Source organism: Panulirus ornatus, chromosome 7 (genome assembly GCF_036320965.1).
Source record: "Panulirus ornatus isolate Po-2019 chromosome 7, ASM3632096v1, whole genome shotgun sequence".
Taxonomy (NCBI): Eukaryota; Metazoa; Arthropoda; class Malacostraca; order Decapoda; family Palinuridae; genus Panulirus; species Panulirus ornatus.
In genome coordinates, this window is record NC_092230.1 from 4,563,500 (window position 1) to 4,580,795 (window position 17,296).

General features: G+C 39.1%; 1 protein-coding gene across 1 annotated transcript in view; it reads left to right on the plus strand.

Annotated features, from left to right (window-relative positions):
• Positions 1-17,296, plus strand: part of Mlh1 (DNA mismatch repair ATPase Mlh1) — a 39,310-nt gene that overhangs the window by 14,980 nt on the left and 7,034 nt on the right. The window contains exons 5-10 of the mRNA XM_071663165.1: positions 398-674; positions 4,931-5,157; positions 9,389-9,546; positions 12,667-12,750; positions 12,950-13,123; positions 16,138-16,201. Of these exons, the coding sequence (XP_071519266.1) occupies positions 398-674; positions 4,931-5,157; positions 9,389-9,546; positions 12,667-12,750; positions 12,950-13,123; positions 16,138-16,201 (984 nt within the window). The remainder of the gene's footprint in view (positions 1-397; positions 675-4,930; positions 5,158-9,388; positions 9,547-12,666; positions 12,751-12,949; positions 13,124-16,137; positions 16,202-17,296) is intronic.

The following is a 17,296-nucleotide window of genomic DNA, read 5'->3' on the forward strand; positions in this document are numbered from 1 at the left end:
CTGTACAGGGTAGAAGAGTCACTGTATTCCTTAATAGAATAATGAAGCGTAGAGGTGTAAACTTGGAAGCGAAGAAAGAATTAAGGGACAGCATATTCCTCCCGATCTTGACCAGTGCAGCTGAAACATGGACATGGGATGTCATATGGTTCAAGAATCCAGGATGTGGAAATGAGTTGTCTGAGAGGAATATGTGGTATGACTAGATGTGAAAAAGTAATGAGGGTTGTATGAGAGATTTGGTATGGCAGGGAATGCAAAGGAAATTAATGGTAGAGTGGTAAAGTGGGTGAAACATAATATTTTAAGGTGTTTTGACGGTTTAGGTGATATTTAACAAAAAATCATTATTCACAAATCTTCAAATAGTAGTTTTTATTTGTAATTTTTTTCTCAGGTGGTGAGCAGATATGCTGTGCACAATCATCGTGTCGGCTTCACACTTAAGAAGCAGGGGGACAATGCAACAGATATACGTACTCCACCAAACTCTACTGCAGTGGATAACATACGCACTATCTATAGTCCATCAGTGGCAAGAGAGCTGTTGGAGTTTACCTGTGAAGACACAAACCTAAAGTTCTCAGTCAAAGGCTATATCAGCAATGCTAACTACTCTGTAAAGAAGTGCATCTTCTTGCTCTTCATTAATCATAGATTGGTCGATTCAACAGGTGAGGCAGATTCCTTGTCACAATGTACATGTAGCAAGGTATTCATCGTTTAATTCAAACCAAAGACTGAGTTCATGAATATTTGTTTGTACCTCTATTCAGATGCAGTGCACAACATCCTGTATGTAGGTTCATGAAAAGGAATGTAAAACCCAGTGGTTATTGTTTTTCTCTCCAAAGCATGGAAGCAGTTTTTATTTCTCTCCAACAATCAGCTCATTTAATTAGAAAAAGGTAGATATTTTTACCTGACTTTTAAGAATCAGGTCAAAGGCCAGTAGAGTCAAGAATGTAATGGGGATGATGTGAACATTGCCTTTGAATTTATTCATCGGGGGTAGTTAGAGGGGTCATCTTAATCGAGTTTGTATCATTGGTGTTAGAAAAAAAGGAGTACAATCTTGTCAAGGAACTTCTCTCCAAAAGAGTACATCCTTTTCCTTCTACTAGTTGTAGTGCAGCCTTGAACTGCAGAAAAGGGAACTTGGGGTATATGAAAGGGAAAAAACAAGGAGGTGAAAGAATGGAGTGAAAGATGCTTTTGAGAGTTCAGGGCCTGAGTATGCAGAAGGATCAGAGATGTGCAAGGGATAGGGTGGGTCTGTGGCAGGGGTGTGTGATATCAACATGGCTGTTTAATCTGTGAGGGAGATGAATGAAGAGAGGAGCAGGCATGCATTCTGATAGGGGTGGGTGGCCTGGCAAGTGAGTAATTTGTTTGCTATTGATATGGTGCTGGTGGCAGATTCAAGTTAGCGAGTTGAAGAAGCTGGTTTGTGAGCTTGAGAGTGTGTGTGTGTGTAAGGAGAAAATTGAGAATAAAAGTAAATAAAAGCAAGCTTGAGAGTGTATGAAAGGAGAAAGTTTAAAGTAAAAGTAAATAAAAGCAAGGTTATTAGATTTAGCAGAGGAAGTGAGGTTATTTGGAGTGAGTTTGAATGGAGAAAAATTGGAAGTGGACTGCTTTAGGTAACTGGGAATGGAAATGGCAGCAAATAGAAGCATAGGAGCTGATATGAGTCATAGGGTGAGTGAGGGTGAAGATGTTGGGTGTACTGGGAAATATGTGGGAAGAGGTCACTGTCTTTAAGGGCAAAGATGGGTATGTTTGATGGTATGGTAGTCCCTTTGGAGCTAAAAGGATGAAAGATTGAAGCCCTCACATTGTCCATTCTCATTGATCTAGAGCACATAATCTCCCACCCCACTCGAATTCCTGACCTGTGACCACTTTTGTAATATTCTGGATCTGTTTTTCACCTTTAATCCTTCATGCTGTAAGTCCACCATCTCGCCTTCATTTGGTTTATCTTACCACACTCATAAATGTATCTATTTTAACAAAGCCTCCCCCTCCAGAAGCCCCTTCTAAACATAAATATTGTCACCTCGACAAAGCTGACTGGAATAACTTACGAAAATTCTTTTCTGACTTTCCTTGGGTAAATTACTATCTCTTACATAATGATGCTTCTGTCTACCCCACACACATACCAGAGGTTATTGTTGCCAGAACAGGAGCACTTCTTCCTTCTCCCTCTTCGGATTCATGGTTCAGCCGTTCCTTTTTTGAGGCCATTCAGGCGATAGATGAGGTATATTGGGCTTGGAAAAACTCTTCTTCCTCAGACCCCTATTCAGCATTTATCACTGCCTGTAAATATTGCAAGTACATTATCCATTAGGCAAAGTGTTCTTTATTCAAAGGAAGGTTGATAACCTCTCCTTATCATCCACTCTGATAGGTCTTCCTAGTCTCTATCTATGGGCATCACTAACAACTTCTGTCACTCTCCCTTTCTTTCACATTTTCATGCTGATGGTACAGTAGCTGTCTCCCCCATAGACTAAATTTCTTCACCCCATAATGCTCCTCTAACTACTCCTATGCCCTTTCCCATAACCTTTTTGAACTGCCTGAGAAGTGCATCTCTCTCTGGACACAAGCAAGGACTATGGTCTTGATGGCATCCATCCCTATGTACTGAAAGAGTACCTGTGCTTGCTTATCTGTTCCATTTCTTTTTAAGAACCAGAACTTTTCCTTCTTCTTAGAATCATTTGACTGTTTTAACCCCTCTAACTATTGTATTGTTGCTTTGACATCTACCATTCCAAAGTCTTTAAATCCCTTGTCAACTCCCATATCCTCAGACATCTTGAATCTCACAGTCCTCTCTTTGATACCAGTATGACTTCCATAAAACGATCCACTGGTAATATTTCTATCTTACTAATGTCTGGTCATCATCCCTGAAAGATTTTGGGGAATCTTATGTAGCTGCCCTTAATATATCCAATACTTTTAAATAGCATATGGCATCAGGGTCTCATTTGTAAGCTTCCATCTTTTGCTTCCCACCCTCACTTTGCTCCCTCTTGTGTAGATTCCTTTCAGACCGATCTGTCTCCATGGTTGTTGATGGATCAGCCTCTTTCCCTCTCCCTATCACTTGTATTGTCTCTGGATGTTCTGTCCTGGCTCTTACTCTTTTTCTCCTTTTTATCAGTGATTTCCCTTCTTCCACAAATAACCTAATGCATTTATGTGCCGACAACTCAACACTACATTCCTCTACATCTTTCAATTCTGCTGCTTCTCTTACTCAATCTACATCTCATCTTAACAACTTTCCTCAGTAAACACAGACTTGGAAAGGATATCTCGGTGGGTTAGAAAAATGTTGTCAAGTTTAATGCCTGAAGACCAAGTTTCTGCCCATCTCTCTATCAAAAAATTCCTCACAACTTTAGTACCTCTATAATTCCACGACTTGAGTCCATGAATATACTTGGTATTACTGTAAGATATATCTTGGAAACCTCATATGAGAGAAAGCTAAATCTGCATCTAAGATGGGAATCCTGTGTAGGTATCATAATTTCTTTTCTTCTGAACAGTTGCTTCCTTTATATAAAGGATTGACCCATCCTTGTATGGAGCATTGGTCTCACATCTGGATTGGTTCAAGGCCTGCATCCCTACTTGACCCAGTTGAGTCGAAAGATATCAGACTTATAAGCTCAACTAGGCTAACTTCAAAACTTAACCCACTTCCCTTACACCAAGATGTTGGTTTATTTTCACTCTTCTGTAGGTATTAATTTGGTTTTTGCTCCCAAAAGCCATTTGCTTGTGTGCCCCCACCATTAGCTAAACCACACAATACTCAACAAGCTGCTGTTTTCGTGATTACTGTATGGCTGTTTTGATATCTCTTTCTTTCCTTACACCTTGAAGCTTTGGATCTCTCTTCCTTCTCATGTCTTTTCCATTAGCTAACTTCTCTTAGAAACCTTGCTTTACAAAAGTAGGTAGGTAGGTCTGCCCCAGAGAAATCAGAGTCCTGTTTAGATCCTTTAAATTCTTCTCTGAATAATTGATTCATGTCTTTGTGTGGAGCACTTCTTTCACTTCTAGGAAGTTTGTACCTCTACATACTTCCTAGATAGAGCTGAGTATACAGTATTTTGACATAACTTCCCCAGTCTAACCTCACAACTTGACCTACTTGTCTTATGCTGCAGTGTTGGTATGTTTTTTCCTCTTCTGTTGGTATTACTTTAGTTCAGGCTGCCTGAGTGTCTCTATTGTTAGCTATACCACACATTATTCAGCAAACTGTTTGATGTCATAACTGCTGTGTGGCCAGGGGTGGGCTGCTTTTATGTGTATTTCTTTCCCTACCCCTTGAAACAAACTCTCTGCCCCTTCATGTATTTCCTAACAACTGTGATCTAGAACTTTTTAAAACACTGTCTTTCCTAACAGCGATAATCAGGCACTTTTGAAAAAGCAGGTTTTCCATTTCCTCTTAAATTCTTGAAATAACCTTCCTTTTTTTTTTTTTTTTTCTCCCTCTTTAACCTTACTTCACTCGAGGCCTGGCTTACACATGGACTTTTGTCATTGGCAGGAGGGGAATGGGGTCAGGACAATACAGAAACTAGAAGGGATGGGACTTTCATCCCACTAGCCAGTTCTGCATGGGCTGTTTTGGGAAACCCTTTGTAGTAGCAGAGCAGAAGTTGTTGGTTAAGTTAATGTTAAGGATTGTTGGCGATTGAATATTTTATGCAATCAAGAAAAGATAATTTGGAATTAATGTATCCTGACCATACAATTCTTATTAATGGTGAATTTTGGGTTTGTGCATAGGTGTCTACCTGAAGCTAATTGGGTAGGTTCATGGTTAACAGTCCTTTAGTAATCCACATTATTTGGTTTTTAATCATTAAATTTCTTAATATTTCAGCTCTTAGGAAGGCCATTGAAGCAGTATATGCATCTTATTTGCCAAAGAATAGTCATCCATTCTTGTACCTGAGTCTAGAGATTGACCCTCAAAATGTTGATGTCAATGTACATCCTACAAAACATGAGGTTCATTTCCTACATGAAGATTCTATTATTGAAAAGATCCAGCAAGCAGTGGAATCAAAGTTATTAGGATGTAATTCTTCCAGAACATTTTATACTCAGGCAAGTGTTTGTTTGGATTAGTTCATTTATACTACTTCATTTTCAGAAATTCTCATGCATTTGCCTATTATTTCAGGTAGCAACCTTACTCCATTTCATAGAACAAGGAAATATACAAGTATTAATCTGACTTATTTCTCTCCAAGGTCAGGTTTTTCTTCAATCTTTGAGAGAATCTCCATAGATCTCTAGGGATTAGAAGCCTCTAACCCTCAACTTATTGTGAGGATATGGCCTATCACCCTATACAAACCACCCAAACAGCAGTTGCAGCAATAACTATCTTCAGGATTGTCCCTTTCAGCTAGCAGCCTTCGCCCTGTGATTTTATCATCATTCCACCACCTGTCAGGCTGCACCAGGTTGACCACCTTATAATTCTTCAGATCCTAAGCATATCAAATGTACTGTACCTTGATGATTTTTTCTGCATGCTGTTGATACAGTTGTGTGGAGTGTCATATATCTGGAATTTGTTTGCAATTCGTGGTGAGCAACTTAAAGAACAGTACCAGGGATTTCCCTGTCTAACTTGTTGACTGGCTCCAGTCAGCTGACAGCTCAGAGCCCCTCTGTTTGTCAAGATAATGATTATTTTTTTCAAATAACATGTACTCATTGGCTTTAAATTTAACCATTGCACCACCACTCTACACATTGACCTCAGACAACATAGATGGCTTCAACCAACCGCACCCCTTGTACCCAACAATACTAGTGGCAATAGACATCAGCAAAGCACTTGAAACTGTTGCCAGATACATCCCAACAGAAAAGATACACAACACAACCTTCCACAACAATGACAAAAAGTAGTTGGTCAATTCCATAGCAAGTCGCCACCAGAGTCTCACAGTGACTTCACTTTTGAAATATTTAACCTCTTTGGCGAAGTTCCCTGGGAGCAGGTCTTTCTAAAACCCTATTCGTTCTCTTCCTACACAGCCTCCCATTATCTCTTATCAAACCACATGAAGGCCCTTTCATGGACAGACGACATCACAGTCATATCACACCACCATAGTAGCAACAACAACATGCTGCATAACATTACACAATTATAACAGTAGCTCACTCAGAACAGAATGACTACATTTCGACATTAGTCTTCAGTAACTCTTAAACCCAGACAGACATGAATCAAGCTCATGCTATACAGTTATTTGAATGGACAATCACTCCCTCTACACAAAACATCAGCTTTTCTAAGCATCGTGTACAACATACACATGACATTCTTTCCCCACTCCAGTAACATCAACACAAAGCAACACACAAATTTACTTGCCTCACAACACTAACTGGCACTAAAATTGGACAAGAAAAGAACCCCTTAGTATCCTTTGTAAACAATTTATCCATTCCACTTTGAACTATGCCTCAACTGCCAGAATCCTCCACTCTCTCAGAAGCAAAGAAAAGCAGCAAACCACACAAAATAGAACATTCAGAACAATCACTGGTTCCATGGCAACCACAAATACTCAACACTTGCACAATGAAACACAGATTATCCCAGTATAGTCCCATCTGAACATGTTCATTACTCAGTATTTTGCAACAGCATGAGACCCTTCCCACCTGAAACCTTCATATCTAACAATCCAAGCAGAAATAAAAGCCCATCCCTGCCTAATACATCAGCAGTCTTTGCTCGCAGAGACCCAGCAAACGTAACACTAGCAAAACATGTAGAAATCCCTTGCCAATTAGTGGGGTTATATTCCTGGAAGACCCTGTGGCTGGCAAGCTACAGGGCCAATGGAAAATAGGTGGCAAAGGAGATTGGCTCTTGAAATACATACCGTAAGTCCTACAGTGAACACTTCAGGGTCAAAAATAAATGTTATACCTCAAAAAAAAAAATGTTTATTCTATAAAGTACAAGGAGATAAAATACACAACTGTAAGGTAATAATGTGTTGGCAGTGAGCCAGCACTTTGATGGTTTTCAAGTTGCACTCCTCTGACCTAGATAGCTGTCTTTTCTTTCTGCCTCACCAACTTGTGCACTTCTGGCATGCTGTCCTCAAACATACAATCCCCCCTTGTCATACACAACACTTGACAACACTTAACTTACACAATTCATTCTTTGTAATTAGATTTTCCTGCAGTGAGCACTATGCACTAGCCCTGCATTTTGCCAAAATTAATAGAGCAATAGATAGTAGTAGTAGGTAGGAACATTATGTAGCAGCATTAGGTAGAGGTAGTAAATAGGACCATTAGGTAGGAGCCTCTGCAAACACTGCATTAGAATAGCCTTCTACCAGTGGCCTGTTAAGGGTGAGGGACTAAAGACTGAGCAGCAGCATTGAAGTTCACTAGTTATGGAGACTCTATTACCATCACCACCCCCTTGAGAGAGTTCCAGTTGGGAACAGACATCAGAGATATAGGTAGCTGCCTTCCCATCTTTAGTCTTAAACGCCTTTGCATTAGTTATACATCCTTTGAAAACCATACTCTCAGACAAACATGAGTTACAGTTTCATGTCTGCACTCTGAATACCCATCCCTGCTCACTTGAAACACTGATTCACCACATCCCAGGACCCTACATGCCCACAGTGCAGCAGCTAAAATGAAGACACCAAACTCTTAATGCTCAGATCCCCTGCATTCTCCAAATATCACACACTTCACCACTACACTTTAGGACCTATGGTCCTGCCCAGTGGACGTGACTGGCTTTCTAAGGATAGAAGAGATTCCTGGGGCAGAGAGCTATTTCTTCATTATCATTATTATTTGTTACACACTGATTTTTTTTATATAAATGTTAATAATTTTGCACTTTGGTATTGATATTTTCTAAGCTTAGGTTATATTGATATTAAAAAATGCTATGTACCTTGATTATGCTGCTGGGAAGTCAGAAAAGTGGAAGTCTTTGTTGTACATTATTATACATATTTTATGGTAATTTACATTTCTGCCTATCTTATATTTTAAATTTACTATTTTTAATTATATATTTACTGCTATTACTTGCTCGGGTGGCTTGAGGGATAGGCTGATGTTATGGAAATTTGCCATTGTCCTGTAGAAAGTTTTACAGTGGTGGGAAATGGTGGCTTGGAGGACTATCCTATTTTGAGCCATAATTGTGATGTGGAGTGTTGAAAGGATTAAGTGTTATATCACTGAGCATAGAGAATATATTCACTCACTTTCCTTCCCTTTGTAATTTCTGATCACTTTTTTGCCGGTATTTGTGAAATCAGATTTGATTTCCTTTTTTCTGAATTCCTTTGTTCATCTTTACTTATTTTGCACTACTGGGACTTCTTATCAGTTCACACTACATATTTTTCTCAACATTTTATTTCCAACACATTAACCTTATCCTTTACATCTTTGCCCAAGACCCTTACCTCACATCTATACACCACCGATGGGACTATTATACCATCAAACAGATCCATCTTTACCGTTAAAGACAGTGACCTTTCTTTCTGCATTCCCCTGTACACCTAAGACCTTTGCCCCCATACCCACCCTATGGCTCATTTCAGTTCCTGTGGTTCATTTGCTGTTGTATCCAGTCCCAGGTATCTAAAACACACTATTTCCTTCAATTTCTCTCCATTCAAACTCACACTTAAAATAATCTGTCTCTCTTCACTGCTAAATCTCATAACCTTACTTTTATTCATATTCAGTTCAACTTTCTCCTTTCACAACACACTCCCAAACTCAGCCACCAGTTTCTGCAGGTTCTTACTCAAATCTGCAGTCAGCTCTGTATCTTCAGCAAACAGCAACGGACTCACCTCCCTAGCCCCCCAACTTCAGTTGTCTGCATATGCAACTGCTCCTCATTCCAAGACCCTCGCATTCACCTCCCTCACCACCCCATCCATGAACAGATTAAACAGCCATGGTGACATCACATGCTCCTACTGCAGACCCACCTTTACCTTGAACCATTCACCCACCTCTCAGCATACTTGCACACATGCCTTACTTTCTTGACAAGAACTCTTCACTACTACTTATAGCTTTTCTCTCACACCATATATTGGTAGCATCTTCCACAGAGAATCTCTGTCAACCGTATCATGAGCTATCTTCAGTTTCAGAAAACCACATACATACCTTTTGTTTCTCCATGTACTTCTCACAAACATTCTTCAAGGGAAGCATCACAAATAGGTAACAGTTTTAGCAACAGTAATCATGCATGTAAAAGGAATTGTTTTTTAAATGTTCACTGTCATTGCAGGCATTACTGCCTGGTGCAAATGCAGTACCTGGTGTGTCTAGCAAGTCAAATGATAATGGAGGATCTAGTGCAGCACCAGAGAAGAAGGATAAGATATATGCTCATCAGATGGTTCGTACAGACCCTCGTGACCAGAAGCTGGAGAAGTTCCTGACAAAGTATGTGGAAGTTCTAGTGATTGTGAAGTTAAACTCTGATTCATCCCTTGCATTTGGTTTACTTTCTTCATGTCTTTTAGAAGCATTTCACTTGCTTAAAGCACTTCCATTCTTTGTTTTGTTGGTCAATATGAATTTGGAAAATTTTATGTCCAAGTTGGATGAACTACCAACAGGCTATAGAAAAAGAATGATGACCATTCACTACACAGCAAGTTCCAGCATCCTTTTAATGAAATGACACCACCCTGGGCCCAACAACATAGCTGCTTTTCACCCATCTCATTTGTATACAATGGCTTTCGTGAGTTTTCATGTGAGCTTTTATCAAGCTCAGTAGGGCATGCACTGAAAGATGACTTTTTTTTAAACTAGCTCAGTTAACTGTGTTAGTGAGGTAGTGCCAGGAACAAATGGGGAAATGGCACTCATTTGCTCACATTCACTCTCTAACTACCATATATGGTATACTAAAACTGGAGTCCCATTATTCGTATCCAAGCCCCAAAATCTTTTTTTGTGGCTTCCCTTACCACTTCATATGTCTTGGTTCATCTGGATGACAGCAAGTCACCTTATATCCTACAATGTTACATTTCTCTCTTTAATGTGCATGCCAGACACTTTCCTGCATGATCAGGCCCGGTAATGCCAAGTATCTTTTATACCATCATTCAGTCTTCTTATCTATACCTGCTCAGCTCTCTCAAAACACTCTTTTTATTACCACACTTGCTTTGTATGTTGTAATTCCTTACTCTATTGACTTTTCTCCCACCTAATTTTGGCTTCAATTATTTTATTTCCAACATATCCACCCTATTCTGTGCTTCTGAGTGAAGGGTCTGACATGCATTCATAAAGCACCATCAGATGTAGTATACCATCAGACATACCTTTTGTATCCTCACAGACAGTGACCTATCTTTCCACACACCCCTCAACAGACCCAGGACCTTGCCCCCTCCCCCATCCTGTAGTTGACTTCATCTGTCATAATCCTCTCTCAGGTATCTGAAACACCCCACCTCCACCAATTTCTCTCAGTTTGAACTCAAGATCAAACTGAATTGTCTCTTGCCACTGCTAAACCTTATTACCTAACTTTTATTCCTGACTCATGATTTGCACCTTTCACACTCCCTTCCATAACTCATACACCAGCTTCTGCAGTTTCTTACTTGAAACTGCCACCAAAGCCATGTTATCTTTAGAAAGCAGATGACTTCAGTCCAGTTAATCATTTCTTACCAACTCAAAGTTTGGCAATCAAATTTGATTGCATGATCTTTGTGGGGGAACAATCAATGGCAGTCAAAAGACAAGCCATGTTATTTAAGGTTAAGCTGTGCTAGGTTACTTGGATTGGTACTTTTTTCTTGAGCGAATCAAGAAGGCACCTCTTGATTTACGCAGTAAGAAAGTTCTTGAAAATGGTTGTGTAAATCAAAAATGTGTTTACCAAACAGTGTAAATATTGGAGATTAGTAATATTACCAAATATTATTTTAGAGGAAAAATACACATGCTAGGAAATCTTAAGTCAGTACACATGCTGTACAGTGAACTCTAATATATAAAGAAAAGCAGAAAATAAACAGTTCATACACCAACATTAACTGTTCCTGAATTGCTTTGCAGGTGTTGATTAAGAGGGAAGAGGTAAATGGAGATGTTACTGGGGAAGGGGATCATATGGGTCAGATAAAGTAATGTTAAACGAGGTCTGGGATGCGCTAATTTATGATCCTCTCTTGGCACACTCCTTGATCTTCTCTGCACTATTACGAGTGGTCCGTAAAGTATATTCACCAAGTCCAAGGGCATGCTTAATATCAACTGTTTGTTCACCTCCCTCATAACATTTGAGCACATATATCTTAACTTCAGTGGTGATGCTGTTATGCTTCTTAGCGTCACTGGTACTGGAATTTAAAAGACACTTTGGCAGCACGTTGCAAAGGGCCAGACATATGCGTCACATGATACTGTAGCACTCCATGAATACAGACTGTGTCTATGCCTTGAGGACTGCAAGGCAGGAAACTGCATACCCAGCCACGCATACACATGGTTCTATTTCAGTGCTGACAGTGCCACACCACTTTGCTGCCAGCCTGATGATGATTGGATTATTCCAAACATAAGCCCACAGAAAAAAAAAATTTAAATGGACCATGCACATTATTCTATGAATGTTGTAAATCAAAAACATATACATAAAGCATTATTCACACAAGTAAAAGAAAAAAAATGGTCTTATTTTCATCCAAAATATAAACAGTAATACAAGAAATAATTTTTTTCTAATAATACTTTTTCAATATTGTAATTTCTTGCCCTGATGCTGTAATTACCTTCTGACAGTTTATGGATGATTGTGATGCATGAAGTTTTTATAGCCATGTTGTTTGGTTACTTTAGACATGTGTGAAAAAGGTATGAAATCCTACATCAGCTGAAAAATTAAAACATTGCCATCAGTTGAAGGAGACTGCAAAGGAAAGAAAGGTGTAGTTTTCAAAATTTGAATAACCTTTTCTCTTCAAGACAGTGTCCCATGAGCATTTTAAGTTGGATTCTTTGCCCTATCTCATTTAATCTTCTCTCTTCTTAAAAAACCTTTCTCTGTACCAACTATTACCACTTTTCAATCAGTATCTGTCATTTGCTGGTGAGACTGGACTACATCAGTAGGTCAAATCTCTGTGGTAGTCTCTGATCAGATAAAGGCAGACCTGAACAGTTAAACTGCAGCTACTTAGGTAGGATGATAGCAGTGGGTGAGGAATGTTACAATGTCCTATCCCCAATTTTCCTATGGAATACAGGGACATTGCCTTTGGAAGAAACGGTTTTTCACAATTTAGAACCTACATTAGGGGGCCAGGTGAGGATATTCCCTCAAAGGCCCAGTCCTCTGTTCTTAACGCTACCTCGCTATCGCGGGAAATGGCGAATAGTATGAAAGAAAGAACCTACATTACTTTTATGTATTTTTTTGCTTTGCTTGAAAATACAGTTGGGAATGCCCTCCACACCCTCCATGATCCATGCAGAATCTCTAGTGTTTATATCTCTATTTTTCTGTTCAAAGAAATAACGGTGTGATATTTTCAGGCCTACCGAGACGAAGACCCCAGAAGATAATGAAGTTGACCAGGAAGAAAAACAGGCAAAGTGTAATCCTGAAGATCAAAATAGGTTAGTTAGATACAAATTAGTTTTGAAATGAGAATACAGTACACCATATATAATAAATAACTTATGAGTATTGTGTTTGCTGATGTCTATAAAGTACTGTATTAAGATTGTATGTGCAGGTACAGTAAAAATGACATTCAAAATGTTAAATGAAATTTATTTTGCACAGTATTTTAGAATATGTACCATGCCTTTTCAGACGTGAAATAAAGTTGACAAGTGTTCTGTCCCTACGATCTCAAGTGGAAAATGGCTGCCATACAGGACTTAGAGAGACAGTCAAAAACATGACATTTGTGGGCTCTGTTAATCCTGAGTATGCACTCATCCAGCATGTTAATAAGCTCTATTTAACAAACACTTTGGCTCTCAGGTAATGACTACTCTTTTTATATATTTTTTTTTCATATATAAATTTTCATGAGACAAAGATTAGAAAAGCTGGAGAATATATGTTTTTTTCAGTGTTTCTTTTCCTTAAGAAGAATGATAAATTAATGATGCTGATTTTATTTCTCTCCACTTAAGTGTAAAGTGTGGTGAACATTATTTTGTCGCTTCTTAGTCTGTCTGTCTGTCTGTGGACGCACTTGTGGCACAATAACAAAAACAGTACATGATAGAAACTTCACACTTACAATATAGAAACCCCTTTAGAGGTGGTGAAATTTTTAGATTTTTGTTACATATATGCACAGATGGTAAAAATACATGATGACTTATGAGTGGCAGATAATAGATAGTGCTAAAAACAATTTTTTCAATCTAAAAGCACCACAATTGGAAAAATACAAAATTATCAAATTTGGAATAATACTTAGTGCTATATCATGAAGATGCTAAAGCTGGTGCCTGAGTGTGGGAGTGTTTGTAAATGGATAAAGTTGAAACTAAATGTGAATAAAAGGAGAATTTGTAGGTTTAGCAGTGAAAACTGTTAGGTTACTTGGAGTGTGAGTTTGGATGGAGGGAACTTGGGAAAGTGTATTAGATAACTGGAAGTGGACATGGCAGCAAGTGGAACACTGGAAGCTTCATTGAAACATGGGATGGATGAGAGGGCAAATGTCTTTTGCACATTTAGGAATTTGTGGAAAGAGGTCACTGTCTTGAAGGGCAAAGATGAATATGTTTAGTGATGTAGTAGTTAGGTCAGTGCTGTATGGATGTAAGGCCTTAGACAAATTTGTAAAGGATAAGATGAATGTGTAGGAAATGAAATGTTTGAGGACAGTGTTGTGTAAGATGGGTTGATCAAATCTGCTGTGACTTCTCAGTCCACTTATCGCCTCATCTGGAACACTCCACATCCGCCACTCTAACACTTTCAGCTTTCCTTCAAAATACTCTTTCTCTTTTCTCTGCCCATCTGGTCCCTACAATGTCACCCCCAATGTTCTCACCCTGTTCACGTTCTCCCAAAATGCTACTGAACAGTTGCTCACCAAGAACAGAATGTCTTCAGGCTCCCTTTTAATCCCAGACAGACACATATCCAACCAGAATCCTCCCACCACCTTGATTAAGAGCTGCTTGCACTCAACAAAACTCAGGCTATTTTAGGCTTGACGTATGTCAGATACACACAAGACATTCACCCCAACTCCACAAAATCAACAGAAAAATTAAAGGCCAAGAGCTTTTACCAAATTATGCTTCACCTGCCTGATCCTTCACCTTGTCAAAAGCAGATAGAACTGCAAACCAAGCATACCAGAGCACTCAGAGCAATCAATTGCTGTATAGCACTAGATGGATGTTTACTGAATTCTACTTATTCAGTTTATGAGTTAAACCTCCCAAAAAGATCTTTGGTGGTAGATTCTGCTTGGTAGATTTAAATTCTTTTAAAGCTTTAAACAACTATATTGTTTAGCTAGCAATTATATCATTCAACATGCCTTCTTTGAAGAATGTGTGAGAAATGCTTAGAAAAACAAATGAATTTGTATGTAGCATTAATGTATCTGAAGAAGGCATATGATAGGGTTGACAGAGATGCTTTGTTGAAGGTCTTTAGAGTATATGGAGTGGGAGTTAAGCTGCTAGAAGCAGTGCAAAGTTTTTACCAAGGATGCAAGGCATGTGTACGAGTAGGAAGAGAGAAGAGTGATTGGTTTCCAGTGAAGGTCGGTCTGTGGCAGGGGTGTGTGATGTCCCCATGGTTGTTTGCAGATGATACTGTGCTGTTTGAGAGTGAAGAGGAGTTGCAGGAGGTTTTAAGTGTGTTTTATGATGTGTGTAAGCATAGGCAATTGAAGATAAATGTAAGTGAAAGTAATGGTGTTTTAAAGGAAACGGAGTATAGATTTTGTAAAACCATATGGAATGAAAGATGAAAGTGTATTAATCTGTGCTTTGGATATCGGTGAAGAAAGACTGGAAGAGGCAGGAGAATTTAAGTTTAAGGATAAGTTTGTTAATATGGAAGGAGAGATAAGGGAGAGAGCAGTACAGAGTAAAAGAGTCAAGTATTTTAATAGAATAGTGAAGGGTTGAGATGTAATTACAGACATGAAGAGAGGATTAAAGGACAGCAAAGTCCTCCCACCCCTGACCAATGCAACCAAAACATGGACATGGAATGGGTCACAGAGATCAAGAGTCCAGGCTGTGGAAATGAGCTATTTGAAAAGAGCATGTGATGTCACTAGATGAAATAAACAAGCCACAGAGGTCAAGAATGCAGGCTGTGAAAATGAGGTATTTGAGAAGAGCATATGGTGTGGCTAGATGGAATGAACAAAGAAATGAAGGGGTGTACGAGAGATGTGGTATGGCAGGAAATGCAAAGGGATTGAATTGTGGAGTGATAATATAGGTGAAACATAGTACCTTCAGGTGGTTTGGGCATGTGGGAAGAATGCAAAACTGGTAGTTTACAAGGAGAGTGTATGATAGTATAATTAAAGGAGTTTGTGGCATGTGGGAAGAATGCAAAACTGGTATTTTACAAGGAGAGTGTATGATGGTATAATTAAAGGAGTTTGTACGAGAGGAAGACCACCTGTGACATGGGCAATTAAGTTGGAAGAGTACTGGAGGGAGAAAAATGGTGGAAGAACGCTAGAATGATGTATGCGAAGGAGGCATGTAAGGACAGGGATATAGGGAAACACTCTTGCTTTGACCACCCCTTGATGGGAGTTCCTGGAGAGAAAAAGCATTGGAGATATAGATAAATAGATAACTGCTCATTGAAAATTATATGCCACATCAGTTGTCATTCATGGTTTTGCATAAACGTGATAACTAGTCATTCCCTTAACCATATTTTTTATTGTTCTGTTCATCAGGCTAATTTGCTTTATATATTCAGAAATAATCATTTATTCTTGAATTTATCTTCATAGAACATTTTTCTTCTTAATTTTTACTCTTTTACAGTGAAGAACTGTTCTACCAGATTCTGCTGAATGACTTTGGTAATTTTGGCATCCTGAAACTCTCAGTAAGTGATAATTATACTCATTTTGAGTTTTCATTGATATGATTATGCTTTCCCTTTTCTCCAACGTTACAAACTCAAAATCAGCATATCACAAGACCTCTTATGCCAAAGATGCAACTTTATAGCGAAGACACTGAACATTTGCTCCCCATTTGTCATTTGCTCACCCCACAAAAACATACATCATCAGCGCACTTCTTGAATTGTGGTCCCACCCAGAGGATATTGCCAGCCTCCTGAGTAGTGCAAGAACTCCATAGAAGGGGATCCAGAGCCCCTTATACAGGGCTGTAGATTCAAAGCTGCACTCCATGCAGGAACAGGTAAATTAAGGATTTCTGTAAAGCATGAGAGTCCTTAATGAGACAACTACTTTCAGTTCTTTGATGATGATGATGATATAGCCTCACAAAAGGTGACTTGCTGTTCACAGTGTTGGCACTTTAAGGCAGTCAGATAACAATTGATCCTGTATAACTGGTGGCTGATTCGAGTGAGAAACTTTACAAGTTGGTGACTTAAGTTTGGAAGTGTGTGTGAAAGGAGAAACTTGAGGGTAAATGTGAATAAGAGCAAGGTTATTAGGTCAGCAGGGTTAAGGGACAAGTTAGTTGGATGTAAGTTTGAATGGAGAAAAATTGGAGGAAGTGGACTGTTTTAGATATCTAGGAGTGGACTGGCAAGTCAGAGGGGGAGGAAGACTTTGTAGATCCAGATTACAATTTCAGAGTTGCAGGTGAGGAGAGAAACCTATACTACCCAAATCAAAGAGATCTCATTGACTTGATCAGAGATCTTGTTCTCATAAAGTTCAATGCCGAGCTTTTGACATTTAGGTTCAAGCATTGGAACTTGTTGGATGAAAGTGTGCAAATCACAGATCAGAAGAAGCATCACCTAGGTTTTTCCAGCTTCTTCACCTGTTAAGATAGGCTCTGTGTCTGCCACATGTAATCATTCTCTTCAAGGCAATTGGAATTGCCTGTAACCTGAACGAGTGGCTTTTCTTTATTGACAGCTCGTCCAGGAGCCTCAAAGCTATTCTGCTTCATAACAGTAACAAGAACCCATCTCTTCCCCTGGCTCACTCGGTGC